Source organism: Hoplias malabaricus, chromosome X2 (assembly GCF_029633855.1).
Source record: "Hoplias malabaricus isolate fHopMal1 chromosome X2, fHopMal1.hap1, whole genome shotgun sequence".
Classification (NCBI taxonomy): Eukaryota; Metazoa; Chordata; class Actinopteri; order Characiformes; family Erythrinidae; genus Hoplias; species Hoplias malabaricus.
In genome coordinates this window covers 33,826,933-33,844,039 of record NC_089819.1, presented here as the reverse complement: position 1 = coordinate 33,844,039, position 17,107 = coordinate 33,826,933, and the positions used below count along the sequence as shown (strand labels likewise).

The following is a 17,107-nucleotide window of genomic DNA, read 5'->3' as shown; positions in this document are numbered from 1 at the left end:
ATTGAGAAAAATTAATACATTTCTTGACAATACTTGCTATTACAAAGTTGTTAGGCAATATAAAGAGTACAGAGTCCAGCAAACTGCATGTCAATATGCTTAATTTTCGCTGAGATATTACATATTTTCTTGTTATAGCGCCCCCTAGTGGCTATCGTTACGAAACGTCTTCTGCTCTTAGGAAGTGCCTCCATGGACATGCCAGTCAAGTATCATAATGATTGACCTTTGTCAAGCTTGTCAGGAAGCTGCTGAGTTCTGATTGGCCGATGACGTTACAATTTGGCGAGTATCGACTTGTCCTTTATTTTCCACTTAGAGCCTTGCCTAAAGCAGCTGTATGCCAAGCGGCGGACCGATGGGACTTGCGGATGCTGAGATATGAATTTCTAGTATTTAGAGCGCCCCCTATGTGAATTTTGGCACCACCGACGACATGCTACCTCAAAATCATGTCCCTAAGCAGAGTCTGAAATTGCAACCCATTTGAGTAAAGTATGCAGGAGTAACAGCTGTTCATGTAAAACGGGCGATAAGCCGATAAGGTTCATTTGCATATGGCAGCTACATTGAATCGAAATGTCAACGTTTTTTTGATAATTATTAAGCTTCAGACTCTTACGAACGTTTTGACACCAAGCTCAAGAAAATTGGACAAAAATCCACGGACTAGTACGCAAAAGTAGGTTTTGCAAATTATGCAAAATAGCAAAAAATCTAAGTGGGCGGAGCTTAGTGGTTGTATCGACCTTTTTGATTCGGCAGGACCCAAGGAATCAGGGGGAAAAAAGATTTCGTCTCTACGCCACACGTGGTAGGAGCCCCGTAAGAAAAGGCGTTGTCCTTCGCTGTAGCGCCCCCATGAGGCCAATCATTCTGATTTTTTGCGCCTGAGTAGCGGGAGGGTTTACTACCTACTGACCAAGCCTCAAGTCTGTAGGCCTTACGGTTTGGGCTGTGCGATCGTTTGTAGGGCAGAAAAAGAACCGGAAGAATAATAATAATAATAATAAAAATAAAAATCCTAACAATTATAATAGGGTTTCAAGCACTTCGTGCTCGAACCCCTAATAAATATAGCCGCAAGCGGCAATTAACGGGGTTCTCGCTTAACAGGCCTGTTTGGAAGCAATAGGCCTACATCGCTGCCATGCTACCTTTAAAAGCATTTCTATAAGTAGAATCTGAAATTTGAACCCATTTGAGCAAAGTATGGAGTTAGAGATGTTCAAGTAAAACCTGTGATAAGCTGAAGAGGTTCATTTGCCATCATGAATCAAAATGTCAATTAATTCTATAATTACCTAGGGTCAGACTCATGTGAACGTTTTGGCACCAAGCTCAAGGGACTTGGTGAAAAATTCATAGACTTATTGACAAAAGTATGTTTTGCAAATTATGCAAATTAGCTCAAAATCTAAGTGGGCTGAGCTTTATGATCCAACAGCAAATTAGTTTGTCTTAAGCCAAGGAATAAGGGACAAAAAGATTTCATCTCTAGGCCTTACGGTGTAGGAGATATAGACCTCAATGCTTTTCCCTTTGCTATAGCGCCACCATCTGGCCAAAGAATGTCATTTTCCTTGGCTGAGTCATTTTACACCTGCTGGACCTTGCTGCCAAGGGAGGTGTTTCTGGGCCTTATGGTCTTTGCTCCACATTGCATTTTGCATAATGTCTCAGAGCCACTGTAGTTCAACAGCACAATGTATAGTCTTAGACTGCCATCTGCTGGTGAGAAATGACTACTTTCCCATATTTTTAGATCAGCCATGAAAGCACATACAGAAAGATTTAAGCATGTACTCCTATGTGGATATTTACCTAACATGGGCATGTACGGTATCAGCTGAATCCTAAGGATCTGAACTTTAACAAAAAAATGTTGCACTTTTATTACTATGTAGCTTACAGGTCACTCCCAATAACACAGATCTAGCATGTATTCCTCAAGTCAAATATAAGCTATATGTGTACACTAATATACACCTATAACTCAAAAATGCTTTCCCCAAAAATTTTAAAACGTCACATACTTGATCAGACTGAGGACCAGATGTCATAATTAAGTTGGGGTGCCACTGCAATCCTAGATGGCGCTATAACATAAAAAAGCCCATTTAATCAGTTTTTGTCCAATTGTAGCGCCCCCTTTTGGTAAATTTTGATCATATTGTACATACGTCTTCAGGACAAGACCATACATACTTCTGTCACGTTTGGTCTTGATTGGACTTAATTTGTTTGAGTTATAGCTAAAAGAATGTTTAAAGCTCCCCACACTTCAATTAATTGTTTTATTACAACAAAAGTTTGTCCAAATGTTGAACTTTTTTTGATAATTATTTACCTACAGACTCTGCAGATTCCAACAAGGTCAACTGTTTGTGAATATCGCAAAATTCCACGGACTAGTTCGAAAAGCTTCAATTTTGAACATTTGGAAACTGAGAAAAAGCAAAGCATTTTTTGACAACACTTGCAATTACAAAGTTGTTAGGCCCTCTGCAGAGTATAAAAAGAAGCAAACTGCGTGTCAATATGCTTAATTTTCACAGAGATATATAATATTTTCTTGATATAGCGCCCCCTAGTGGCTATCGTTATGACAATTTTTCTGCTCTTAGGGAGGCCTCCCAGGGACATACCAGTCAAATCCCATGATGATTGGACCTTGTTAAGGTTGTCAAACAGCTGATGACAGCTGATTGGTCGATGACAATCACAATTTTGCTCGAATCGAGTTGTCCTTAATTTTCCCTCTACAGCCTTGCCCATAGAAGCAGCATGCCAAGCGGCGGTCCGATCCGCCTTACGGATGCTGAGATATAAACTTGAAGCATTTACAGCGCCCCCTATATGAATATTGGCTTCTCCTTTGACAAGCTACCTCAGAATCATGTCTGAAAGTAGAATATGAAATGTAAACACATTTGAGTAAACCATGAGTTTGTTATAGATTTTTAAGTAAAACATAAAATAAGCCGAAGAGGTTCATTTGCATATGGCGGCCATCTTGAATCGAAATTTCAACGTCTTTTTGATAATTATTAAACTACAGGCTCCTGCGAACATTTTGACACCAAGCTCAAGAAAATTGGACAAAAATCCACGGAGGAGTACACAAAAGTAGGTTTTGCAAATTATGCAAAATAGCAAAAAATCTAAGTAGGCGGAGCTTAGTGGTTGTATGTACCTTTTTGATTCGGCAGGACCCAAGGAATCAGGGAAAAAAAAGATTTCGTCTCTACGCCACACGGGGTGGAAAATCTTTTAATGAAAGCGTTTTCCTTCGCTGTAGCGCCCCCTTGAGGCCAATTGGGCTGATATTTTGCGCCTGAGTAGCGAGACCGACTACTACCTATTGACCAAGTCTCAAGTGTCTAGGCCTTACGGTTTGGGCTGTGCGATTCGTTTTATGGCAGAAAAAGAAAAAGAATAATAATAATAACAAATTAAAATCAGAACAAACACAATAGGGTTTCAAGCACTTCGTGCTCGAACCCCTAAATATAGCCGCAAGCGGCAATTTACGGCTTCCTCGCTTTGTAGGCAATAAATTTGCTTACGTTTGCCACTTTGAGATCATACACAACATTGCATACTCTTTGCTGACTTAAGACATCCAAAATTTCTGATTTTGATCTGTCTGTGAGGCTCAAGCACTATTGCTAAGCATTATGAGATGGGTGGTGGATTATTCACAGTGCAACACTGCCATCTGGTGGTGGTGTGTTGTACTGGACCTTGTGGATCAAACCAAGCAGTGCTGTTGGAGCTTTACCCACATACATTTGAACATGAACTACAATCTGAATTATGACCTGATATGCACATATCAGCAGATTCACAAGAACCTGAACCTTAAGGATTATTAAAATAATGTGGAATTCCATTACTGCATGGCATCCAGATGCTACTAAAAGAGGTCTGTGACTTGCCTTAAAAATATCACACATGAACAGCTGTAACTAAAAAATGCTTTTGTCAATTGTTATGAAACGTCACAAGCTTCTTTCATATGTGCTCCAAAACAAATCATTACATTTTGTTAATAATAAGATAAGATAAGATAATCCTTGGATGATGGGCTCCCAGCCCTCTTCACTGCACAGTGTGTATCAGTCTGTCACTGCCTGAGAGACAGTGGGTAGCACCGACCTCAGTATAACCCATGCATCACTACTTACAACATATACACAATAAGTATGTATGTATATGCTATACAGGTACACATATACAGCTTGTGTATATATATATATATATATATATTCATATGTTACATCAATTTGTAAATGTTGGAAAAATATATATTTTAATTATTATTTTTATTATTAACTACTGTTGTCTCTTAGTAAAGCTATTAGAATCTGTGAGAGCGAATGAGAGAGAGAGAGAGAGAGAGAGAGAGAGAGAGAGAGAGAGAGAGATAAGAGGCAGAGAGCATGTCAGAAGGAATAGGAGGGAAGGGGGGAAGGGGGACTCTTCAATAATGCCTTTGAATACATTGCTGAGAATAACTCACATATGTTTGACCGCGAACTAGTCTGTGCTTAATGACTTAATATGGACATATGTGGTATCAGCAGAATCACAAGAACCTGAACTTTAATAATTATCAAAAAAAAGTTGAAATTTCATTACTGCGTGGCATCCAGGCTCTGCTTAGCACTGGTGTGTAACTTGCATTCTAAACATGACACATAAACAGCTGTAAGTCAAAAATGCTTTTGCCAAATGTTATGAAAAAACACAAGCTTCTTTCATATGTGCTTCAGAACAGATCAATACATTTTGTTGGTACTGCATCCATAGGTGGCGCTATAACAAATTAAAAAACATAATTTTAAGTAGTTTTTCCAATTCTAGCGCCCCCTGTATGTGCATTTTGATCATAATTGATACACTTCTTCAGAGTCATACCATGCACATGTGTACCAATTTTGGTTTGATTTGAGTGAAGTTTGAATGAGTTATAGCTAAAAGAGTGCATTGGGCTCCGCCCACTTGTGTTCGTTGACGTATTGCAGCAACAGCGTGTCCAAATCTAAACATTTTTTTGATAATTATTTACCTACAGGCAATACACTTTGCAATGAGACCAATTGTGTGTTGATAGGATCAAAACTCACGGACTAGTACGATAAATTCCATAATCACATACCTGACAACTGAAGAAAATCTATAATTTTTTTTTAAATACTTGCAATTGCAATATTGTTAGACACTACGTACAGTATATTATGAAACTATTAACATGTCGATAGGGTAAATTTTCACTGAGATATTCCATATTTCATGTTTAAAAAATAAATTGCGCCCCCTTGTGGCTATCAACACGAAAATTTTTCTGCAAATACTAAGTGTGTCCATGAACATACTATGTCAATGTCATGATGATTGGGCATTGTTAAGCCTGTCAAAAAAATGATGAAATAAAACTGAAATTTGATTGGCTGTTGACATCATTAAACGTGCCCGTATTGAGTCGTCCTTAATTTCCCATATGTAGGCATGCTCACTGAACCAGCATGCCAAATGTCAACTTAATTGGCCTTGTAGATGCTGAGATATTAGCCAAAAGACATTGCTAGCTATAACAGCGCCCCCTATAATATTTCAGGCAACAGCAAATGCATGCTACCTCAGAATCATGTCTAGAAGCAACGTGTGAAAGGTCATCAGATTTGAGTTAAGCATGAAGGAGTTACAGATTTTTAAGTAAAATTTGCAATTCACGGTACACATTCATTTGCATATGTCGGCCATCTTGTTTCGAAATGTCAGGATGTTTTTGATAATTATTGACCAGCTCACTCCTGTGAACGTTTTGACACCAAGGTCATGGGGATCAGAAAAAAATCCAGGGACTAGTTCGCGAAAATAGATTTTGCAAATTATGCTAATTAGCAAAAAATCTAAGTAGGCGGAGCTTAGTGGTTGTATGTACCTTTTTGATTCATCAGGACCCAAGGATCATGTAGAAAAAAAAATTTCATCTCTACGCCACACGGCGTGGAAAATCCTTTAATGAAAGCGTTTTTCTTTGCTGTAGCGCCCCCTTGAGGCCAAATACGCTGTTATTTTCCACGATCGTAGAGTGTGACCTTATTTATCTGGTGACCCAGTACCAAGCCTGTAGGCCTTACGGTTTGGGCTGTGCGATCCGTTTCAGGCGAAATTTGGGGGAAGAATAATAATAATAATAAATATAGCCGCAAGCGGCAATTAACGGGGTTCTCGCTTAACAGGCCTGTTTGGAAGCAATAGGCCTACATCGCTGCCATGCTACCTTTAAAAGCATTTCTATAAGTAGAATCTGAAATTTGAACCCATTTGAGCAAAGTATGGAGTTAGAGATGTTCAAGTAAAACCTGTGATAAGCTGAAGAGGTTCATTTGCCATCATGAATCAAAATGTCAATTAATTCTATAATTACCTAGGGTCAGACTCATGTGAACGTTTTGGCACCAAGCTCAAGGGACTTGGTGAAAAATTCATAGACTTATTGACAAAAGTATGTTTTGCAAATTATGCAAATTAGCTCAAAATCTAAGTGGGCTGAGCTTTATGATCCAACAGCAAATTAGTTTGTCTTAAGCCAAGGAATAAGGGACAAAAAGATTTAATCTCTAGGCCTTACGGTGTAGGAGATATAGACCTCAATGCTTTTCCCTTTGCTATAGCGCCACCATCTGGCCAAAGAATGTCATTTTCCTTGGCTGAGTCATTTTACACCTGCTGGACCTTGCTGCCAAGGGAGGTGTTTCTGGGCCTTATGGTCTTTGCTCCACATTGCATTTTGCATAATGTCTCAGAGCCACTGTAGTTCAACAGCACAATGTATAGTCTTAGACTGCCATCTGCTGGTGAGAAATGACTACTTTCCCATATTTTTAGATCAGCCATGAAAGCACATACAGAAAGATTTAAGCATGTACTCCTATGTGGATATTTACCTAACATGGGCATGTACGGTATCAGCTGAATCCTAAGGATCTGAACTTTAACAAAAAAATGTTGCACTTTTATTACTATGTAGCTTACAGGCCACTCCCAATAACACAGATCTAGCATGTATTCCTCAAGTCAAATATAAGCTATATGTGTACACTAATATACACCTATAACTCAAAAATGCTTTCCCCAAAAATTTTAAAACGTCACATACTTGATCAGACTGAGGACCAGATGTCATAATTAAGTTGGGGTGCCACTGCAATCCTAGATGGCGCTATAACATAAAAAAGCCCATTTAATCAGTTTTTGTCCAATTGTAGCGCCCCCTTTTGGTAAATTTTGATCATATTGTACATACGTCTTCAGGACAAGACCATACATACTTCTGTCACGTTTGGTCTTGATTGGACTTAATTTGTTTGAGTTATAGCTAAAAGAATGTTTAAAGCTCCCCACACTTCAATTAATTGTTTTATTACAACAAAAGTTTGTCCAAATGTTGAACTTTTTTTGATAATTATTTACCTACAGACTCTGCAGATTCCAACAAGGTCAACTGTTTGTGAATATCGCAAAATTCCACGGACTAGTTTGAAAAGCTTCAATTTTGAACATTTGGAAACTGAGAAAAAGCAAAGCATTTTTTGACAACACTTGCAATTACAAAGTTGTTAGGCCCTCTGCAGAGTATAAAAAGAAGCAAACTGCGTGTCAATATGCTTAATTTTCACAGAGATATATAATATTTTCTTGATATAGCGCCCCCTAGTGGCTATCGTTATGACAATTTTTCTGCTCTTAGGGAGGCCTCCCAGGGACATACCAGTCAAATCCCATGATGATTGGACCTTGTTAAGGTTGTCAAACAGCTGATGACAGCTGATTGGTCGATGACAATCACAATTTTGCTCGAATCGAGTTGTCCTTAATTTTCCCTCTACAGCCTTGCCCATAGAAGCAGCATGCCAAGCGGCGGTCCGATCCGCCTTACGGATGCTGAGATATAAACTTGAAGCATTTACAGCGCCCCCTATATGAATATTGGCTTCTCCTTTGACAAGCTACCTCAGAATCATGTCTGAAAGTAGAATATGAAATGTAAACACATTTGAGTAAACCATGAGTTTGTTATAGATTTTTAAGTAAAACATAAAATAAGCCGAAGAGGTTCATTTGCATATGGCGGCCATCTTGAATCGAAATTTCAACGTTTTTTTGATAATTATTAAACTACAGGCTCCTGCGAACATTTTGACACCAAGCTCAAGAAAATTGGACAAAAATCCACGGAGGAGTACACAAAAGTAGGTTTTGCAAATTATGCAAAATAGCAAAAAATCTAAGTAGGCGGAGCTTAGTGGTTGTATGTACCTTTTTGATTCGGCAGGACCCAAGGAATCAGGGAAAAAAAAGATTTCGTCTCTACGCCACACGGGGTGGAAAATCTTTTAATGAAAGCGTTTTCCTTCGCTGTAGCGCCCCCTTGAGGCCAATTGGGCTGATATTTTGCGCCTGAGTAGCGAGACCGACTACTACCTATTGACCAAGTCTCAAGTGTCTAGGCCTTACGGTTTGGGCTGTGCGATTCGTTTTATGGCAGAAAAAGAAAAAGAATAATAATAATAACAAATTAAAATCAGAACAAACACAATAGGGTTTCAAGCACTTCGTGCTCGAACCCCTAATAAAAATCAGAACAAAAACAATAGGCTTCCTTTGCACTTCGTGCTCGGAAGCCTAATAATAACAAATTAAAATCAGAACAAACACAATAGGGTTTCAAGCACTTCGTGCTCGAACCCCTAATTAAAATCAGAACAAACACAATAGGGTTTCAAGCACTTCGTGCTCGAACCCCTAATAAAAATCCTAACAATTATAATAGGGTTTCAAGCACTTCGTGCTCGAACCCCTAATAAAAATCCTAACAATTATAATAGGGTTTCAAGCACTTCGTGCTCGAACCCCTAATAATAATATAGCCGCAAGCGACAATTCCCGGGGTCCAAGCTGGTATTCGCTGGTAGGAGAACAATGTGCTAGCATATGAGCTGTCCTGAGATAGTAGGGGCTTTTGGGGAAGTTTGTGTAGTGTTTGTAAGGTGTTCTATGCATATGAGCTGTCCTGAGATAGTAGGGGCTTTTGGGGAAGTTTGTGTAGTGTTTGTAAGGTGTTCTACGCATATGAGCTGTCCTGAGATAGTAGGGGCTTTTGGGGAAGTTTGTGTAGTGTTTGCAAGGTGTTCTATGCATATGAGCTGTCCTGAGATAGTAGGGGCTTTTGGGGAAGTTTGTGTAGTGTTTGTAAAGTGTTCTATGCATATGAGCTGTCCTGAGATAGTAGGGGCTTTTGGAGAGGTTTGTGTAGTGTTTGTAAGGTGTTCTATGCATATGAGCTGTCCTGAGATAATAGGGGCTTTTGGGGAAGTTTGTGTAGTGTTTGTAAGGTGTTCTATGCATATGAGCTGTCCTGAGATAGTAGGGGCTTTTGTGGAAGTTTGTGTAGTGTTTGTAAGGTGTTCTATGCATATGAGCTGTCCTGAGATAGTAGGGGCTTTTGGGGAGGTTTGTGTAGTGTTTGTAAGGTGTTCTATGCATATGAGCTGTCCTGAGACAATAGGGGCTTTTGGGGAAGTTTGTGTAGTGTTTGTAAGGTGTTCTATGCATATTAGCTGTCCTGGGATAATAGGGGCTTTTGGGGAAGTTTGTGTAGTGTTTATAAAGTGTTCCATGCTGTTCTGGCATCTCTTTGGAGGTGTAGCATGAGATGGAGGAGTAGTGGATGACAGAGACAGCATAGAGCACAGAAGTCACTCTGGAGTTGCACTCTGGTTTCTCACCCTAATGTTCAGGACCCCCAAACAGCAGATATGATGTGGAGTAGCTTGTACTCGAGTCAGTCATCAGTTGACAGAAGACACTCTCTGCTGGCAGTGTTTGGTTGTGGACTATTCTCTGTCCAGCAGTGTTGCTGAGGGATTTAAAATGCCAACACCTGAGTCATGCCTGCTGTATGGAGGTATGGGTGTCCAGACCATTGAAGAGCAGGTTGAAAGCGAGCAGTCTTTGCAGAGCAGGAGCGTAGCATATGACAGTTCCTGATACAGGAGCCACACTTGAATATAGATTTTGTAGTGCTTTAAAATGTGATCCTTGGTGCTCTGGATTGTAAGAAGAAGGGGTAGTAGATGAGTGGGTGAATTTCTGTTCTGCAGGCAGGTGAACATGGGGCTTGGGTTACAGAGACAGCACAGAGCACAGAACTGACTCTGGAATTTCACCCTGGATTCTGACCCAATGTTCAGGACATCCACAAAGTATATTTAATATGGGTGGTGGATAATTCTCAGCACTGCAGTGACACTGACATTGTGGTGATAGGTCAGTGTGTGTAGTGCTCTTATGAGTGGATAAGACACAGGAGTGCTGATAGAGATTTTAACACCTGTGTCAACTCACTGTCCACACTGAGATACATATATTTTATTGGTCAAACTTATAAATTCAGACAAAGTTGCTCATACATTCTCAGCATTGTATTTTGACATTGTGATGCTATGTCAGTGTTCATTGTGCTCTCATGAGTGGATCAGACAGAACAGTGCTGCTGGATAATTTTAAAACCTGTTTCCACTCACTGCCTACACAGTTACACACACATACTCTGTTGGTCCACATTATAGATAAAAAAGGCAGAGACAGTAGGTCAGCATATCTGCTTTGTAGGTGTCCTGACCATTGAAGAACATGTGAAAGGGAGCAATGAAAGTATGCAGAGCAAGAGGTGCACCTCTTTCTGTAAAGTGCTCCTTCGGACAGTGGAGCTGAAAACTTGGACACTGAAACAAAAATAAGGAACCAGTCATGATGTTATTGTTGATTTGTTTAGATCTGCTTTCAATTGTCTCTGTCGTCTGGCCCTCTCTGACTGGCAGGGGGGAGGGGAGGGGGAGAGGTGACAGTCTGTGTGTGAGAAGGAGAGGGAGGGGCTGAGGGTATAGTGAGTCTGCAGGTGTGGGTATAAATGAGATATAACGGACATATATTTGATCAAGAACTAGTCCTTGGATCAAAACCCAATATAGACATATGTGGTATCATGAGAATCGTAAGAACCTGAATTTTAGTAATTATCAAAAAAATGTGGAACTTTCATTACTGTGTGATTGCAGCCTCTGCTTAAATAGAGATGTGCAGCTTGCCGTTGAAACATCACATAAAAAACAGCTGTAACTCAAAAATGCTTTAGGCACATGTTATGAAAATGCACAAGGTCCTTTTCCATGATGTTCAGAATATATCTATCGCATTGTGCTGGTACTGCATCTCTAGGTGGCGGTGTAATCAATTAATAACCTGTGCAACAAGTTGCTGTCCAATTGTAGCGCCCCCTTTCTGTGCAATGTGGTCACATTTGGCACACTACTTCAGAGTAATGATGTACATATGTGTACCAAGTTGTGTTTGATTTGGGTGAAGTTTGTTGTAGTTATAGCTCAAAGAGTGCATCGAGGCCCGCCCATGCATATTTGTTAAATAACTGACACAACAGCATGTCAAAAGTTCTAGATTTTTTTTATAATTATTTACCTACAGTCTATACAGACTTCAAAAATACCAGTTGTTTATTGATAAGACAAATTTCCAGGGAGGAGTGCGAAAAGCTCCATTTTCACATACCTGACTATTGTGGATAAACTATGCATTTTTTGACAATAGTTGTAATTGCAAAGTTGTAAGGCAATTTGCAGAGTATGAAATAAACCAAACTGCTTGTCAATATGTTTATATTTCGTTGAGATATTCCATATTTGCATGTTGAAAAATTTAATTGCGCCCCCTAGTGGCTATTGTTATGAAACTTTTTATGTGCTCAGGAAGTGGGGCCATGGACATACCATGCAAGTGTCATGATGATAGGACCTTGTTAAGGTCATGAAACAGCTGCTGAAATTTGATTGGCCAATGGTGGACACGTTTTTTCGAATATGACATCATTGTCATATAATCTGAGTCAGCTCATCACACACTACATGCATACCAAGCGGCATGTCAATGGGACAATCCTGTGAAGCGTAACATATTTTTTGTTGTTATAGCGCCCCCTAGGCTTGCAGTTGCACAACCAAGTACTCATGTCTTCCGGCCCTTATAGGGATCAAGCATGTGAAGTATCGTAGCATTTGGAGAAAGCGTTTGCGAGTTATAGCTGTTTTTGTCTGATTTTTGGAACGCGAGCTCTACCCCTGTATTTGGGCGGAGTCTGGAAGCCAAGCAGTGATGAAATTCCAACTTTTTTTGAATAATTATTAAAGTTCAGGTTCTTAGGATTCTGCTGATACCACATATGTCCATATTGGGTACATTTCCAGAGACTAGTTCGCGCTCAAAAATTTGTGCGATTTTGCATATTATGCAAATTAGCTCAAAATCTAAGTAGGCGGAGCTTATGGGTTCTTGAGGCTTTTTTGTAGGGTCTGACCTGAGGAATCTGGGAAAAAAAGAATTTCGTTTCTGCGCCACACGGGGTAGGAGATATAGGGAGCGACGCGTTCCGCGTCGCTATAGCGCCACCATCAGGCTGATCGGGCTGATTTGTTGCGCCTGAGTAGCGGGAGGGTTTACTACCAGTTGACCAAACGACAAGTCTGTAGGACCTACGGTTTGGGCTGCCCATCGCGTTTCATCGGAGAAAAAGAAGAAAAAAAAAAAACAAAAAAAGCAGAAAAAACAGAACAAAAACAATAGGGCTCCAGCACTTGCAGTGCTTGGACCCCTAAATATAGCCGCAAGCGACAATTCCCGGGGTCCAAGCTGGTATTCGCTGGTAGGAGAACAATGTGCTAGCAAATGAGCTGTCCTGAGATAGTAGGGGCTTTTGGGGAAGTTTGTGTAGTGTTTGTAAGGTGTTCTATGCATATGAGCTGTCCTGAGTTAGTAGGGGCTTTTGGGGAAGTTTGTGTAGTGTTTGTAAGGTGTTCTATGCATATGAGCTGTCCTGAGTTAGTAGGGGCTTTTGGGGAAGTTTGTGTAGTGTTTGTAAGGTGTTCTATGCATATGAGCTGTCCTGAGAAAGTAGGGGCTTTTGGGGAAGTTTGTGTAGTGTTTGTAACGTGTTCTATGCATATGAGCTGTCCTGAGATAATAGGGGCTTTTGGGGAAGTTTGTGTAGTGTTTGTAACGTGTTCTATGCATATGAGCTGTCCTGAGATAGTAGGGGCTTTTGGGGAAGTTTGTGTAGTGTTTGTAACTTGTTCTATGCATATGAGCTGTCCTGAGATAGTAGGGGCTTTTGGGGAAGTTTGTGTAGTGTTTGTAAGGTGTTCTATGCATATGAGCTGTCCTGAGATAGTAGGGGCTTTTGGGGAAGTTTGTGTAGTGTTTGTAAGGTATTCTATGCATATGAGCTGTCCTGAGATAATAGGGGCTTTTGGGGAAGTTTGTGTAGTGTTTGTAAGGTGTTCTATGCATATGAGCTGTTCTGAGATAGTAGGGGCTTTTGGGGAAGTTTGTGTAGTGTTTGTAAGGTGTTCTATGCATAAGAGCTGTCCTGAGATAATAGGGGCTTTTGGGGAAGTTTGTGTAGTGTTTATAAGGTGTTCCATGCTGTTCTGGCATTTCTTTGGAGGTGTAGCATGAGATGGAGGAGTAGCGGATGACAGAGAAAGCATAGAGCACAGAAGTCACTCTGGAGTTGCACTCTGGTTTCTCACCCTAATGTTCAGGTCCCCCAAACAGCAGATATGATGTGGAGTAGCTTGTACTCGAGTCAGTCATCAGTTGACAGAAGACACTCTCTGCTGGCAGTGTTTGGTTGTGGACTATTCTCTGTCCAGCAGTGTTGCTGAGGGATTTAAAATGCCAACACCTGAGTCATACGTGCTGTATTGAGGTATGGGTGTCCAGACCATTGAAGAGCAGGGTGAAAGCGAGCAGTCTTTGCAGAGCAGGAGCGTAGCATATGACAGTTCCTGATACAGGAGCCACACTTGAATATAGATTTTGTAGTGCTTTAAAATGTGATCCTTGGTGCTCTGGATTGTAAGAAGAAGGGGTAGTAGATGAGTGGGTGAATTTCTGGTCTGCAGGCAGGTGAACATGGGGCTTGGGTTACAGAGACAGCACAGAGCACAGAACTGACTCTGGAATTTCACCTTGGATTCTGACCCAATGTTCAGGACATCCACAAAGTATATTTAATGTGGGTGGTGGACAATTCTCAGCACTGCAGTGACACTGACATTGTGGTGATAGGTCAGTGTGTGTAGTGCTCTTATGAGTGGATAAGACACAGCAGTGCTGCTAGAGATTTTAACACCTGTGTCAACTCACTGTCCACACTGAGATACATATATTTTATTGGTCAAACTTATAAATTCAGACACAGTTGCTCATAAATTCTCAGCATTGTATTTTGACATTGTGATGCTATGTCAGTGTTTATTGTGATAAAAAAGGCAGAGACAGTAGGTCATACATTTGCAGCATATCTGCTTTGTAGGTGTCCTGACCATTGAAGAACATGTGAAAGGGAGAAATGAAAGTATGCAGAGCAAGAGGTGCACCCCTGCTTTACTTTCTGTAAAGTGCTCCTTCGGCCAGTGGAGCTGAAAACTTGGACACTAAAACAAAAATAAGGAACCAGTCATGATGTTATTGTTGATTTGTCCTCTGGCCCTCTCTGACTGGCAGGGGGGAGGGGAGGGGGAGAGGTGACAGTTTGTGTGTGAGAAGGAGAGGGAGGGGCTGAGGGTATAGTGAGTCTGCAGGTGTGGGTATAAATGAGATATAACGGACATATATTTGATCAAGAACTAGTCCTTGGATCAAAACCCAGTATAGACGTATGTGGTATCATGAGAATCGTAAGAACCTGAACTTTAGTAATTATCAAAAAAATGTGGAACTTTCATTACTGTGTGATTGCAGCCTCTGCTTAAATAGAGATGTGCAGCTTGCCGTTGAAACATCACATAAAAACAGCTGTAACTCAAAAATGCTTTAGGCATATGTTATGAAAATGCACAAGGTCCTTTTCCATGATGTTCAGAATATATCTATCGCATTGTGCTGGTACTGCATCTCTAGGTGGCGGTGTAATCAATTAATAACCTGTGCAACAAGTTGCTGTCCAATTGTAGCGCCCCCTTTCTGTGCAGTGTGGTCACATTTGGCACACTACTTCAGAGTAATGACGTACATATGTGTACCAAGTTGTGTTTGATTTGGGTGAAGTTTGTTGTAGTTATAGCTCAAAGAGTGCATCGAGGCCCGCCCATGCATATTTGTTAAATAACTGCCACAACAGCGTGTCAAAAGTTCTAGATTTTTTTGATAATTATTTACCTACAGTCTATACAGACTTCAAAAGACAAATTTCCAGGGAGGAGTGCGAAAAGCTCCATTTTCACATACCTGACTATTGTGGATAAACTATGCATCTATGCAAAAAGAAGAAAAAAAAAAACAAAAAACAAAAAAAAAAGCAGAAAAAACAGAACAAAAACAATAGGGCTCCAGCACTTGCAGTGCTTGGACCCCTAATTAAAATCAGAACAAACACAATAGGGTTTCAAGCACTTCATGCTCGAACCCCTAATAATAATAATAATAATAAAAATCAGAACAAAAACAATAGGCTTCCTTTGCACTTTGTGCTCGGAAGCCTAATAACAAATTAAAATCAGAACAAACACAATAGGGTTTCAAGCACTTCGTGCTCGAACCCCTAAAAATTCGAGCAATAGCAAGAAAATAGTAACTTTATTTATCTTTCTGATTACAGCATATGATTGTGAATACTACAGTAAAGGTAAGCCAATATTAATCTACTATCTTTTGTTTTCAAAAACAAATGCATAATATGAAATATAATGATATATTATGCATAATATAAAATGTATGATAATTATAGAGGTATGTATTTCTGTTGTTATCAGTTGTAGGTAAAGGTCCTTTCAAGCTAATAACGTTTAAGCAGAGGAAATTCATGTTGGCGGCAAATCAGACAAGTGGACTGGTGTTCATGAATAGAGGATTGGCCAGCGCTGATGACATTGTGTCTACGTTCATGATGACTCCAGGACTTAGCAGAGCCCGACCGCACGGTGAAACATACATGATATACAGACTATCTTTATCAGTGGTGATTATTCTTGGAATCACAAAGCTTCTGAGTATAGTAGTGCCAATCTAGGATAATTTATTATACTCTAGTTGTATTGAAATGAACAGATCATAGATCAGCACTTCTAATTAGAGATGCTCCTGGGATACAGACTGTGATCCATCAATGTGGTGATATACCAGCCACAACATACTACCTTAATCTAGTAAACTCACTGATTCCCCTTTAGTTCAGAACATGGGAGGAATGCATCTGATTTTAGTCTGTAACTGATGTAATAGTTGTAGTAAAACAAGCTCCCAGTAACTGAGATCTGAGATATTGTTTATCATTTATTTTTATGTTTATGAGTATAGGGTTTTTTGTATTTATTTATTTGCTTTTTTTATACTTTTCTTCAGATTCATCACTAGTATCACTGGAAGCATCAGACAGGCCAAATTATTTTCTCCATACAGAACGCAGTGGCCGACTGAAACTGCGCAAGTGGGAGGAAAGCAAGGAATTCTGGGATGCAGCAACATTTAAATTGCATAGGGACACTTGGATCTCTGGATTTGATTCACTAGAGTCACTCATGTGGCCTGGATATTTTCTGCACTACATGTCAAGTCTACGGATTTTGAAGTACAGCCACTCTGATCTTTACCGTAGAGCCACTCTCTTCAAATTTGCTAGTAAGTCAGTACATGGACACAGGATATCATGTACACTCAGATATCCATTATAAAGATGGTCCTAATACTATTCCTATATATTACAATTCAGTGATATGGTTAAATTACAAATATTTAGCACAGTAGCCGAGAGCACCAATATATCTTTGAAATATTGATCAAAATAAAATATTTTTTATGATTCAGACAGCATTTAAAATTTATTACACTAAATTTTAACCAGGCATTAAAACCTCTTTTATTTACTTATAGCTTTGTTATTTGATATTTATTTTTATGCTATATTTATATTTTTTATATAAATTTTGAACTGTTCAAAACACTTCTAGCACTTCTTTATCAA

The 17,107-nt window shown here is 39.7% G+C and overlaps 1 protein-coding gene across 1 annotated transcript in view; it reads left to right on the top strand.

The window, feature by feature from the left end:
• LOC136676794 (otogelin-like) overlaps nucleotides 1–17,107 on the top strand; it is a 474,914-nt gene that overhangs the window by 330,980 nt on the left and 126,827 nt on the right. Inside the window, exons 31-33 of the mRNA XM_066654019.1 lie at nucleotides 15,746–15,772; nucleotides 15,900–16,067; nucleotides 16,489–16,764. Coding sequence (XP_066510116.1) covers nucleotides 15,746–15,772; nucleotides 15,900–16,067; nucleotides 16,489–16,764 — 471 coding nt within the window. The remainder of the gene's footprint in view (nucleotides 1–15,745; nucleotides 15,773–15,899; nucleotides 16,068–16,488; nucleotides 16,765–17,107) is intronic.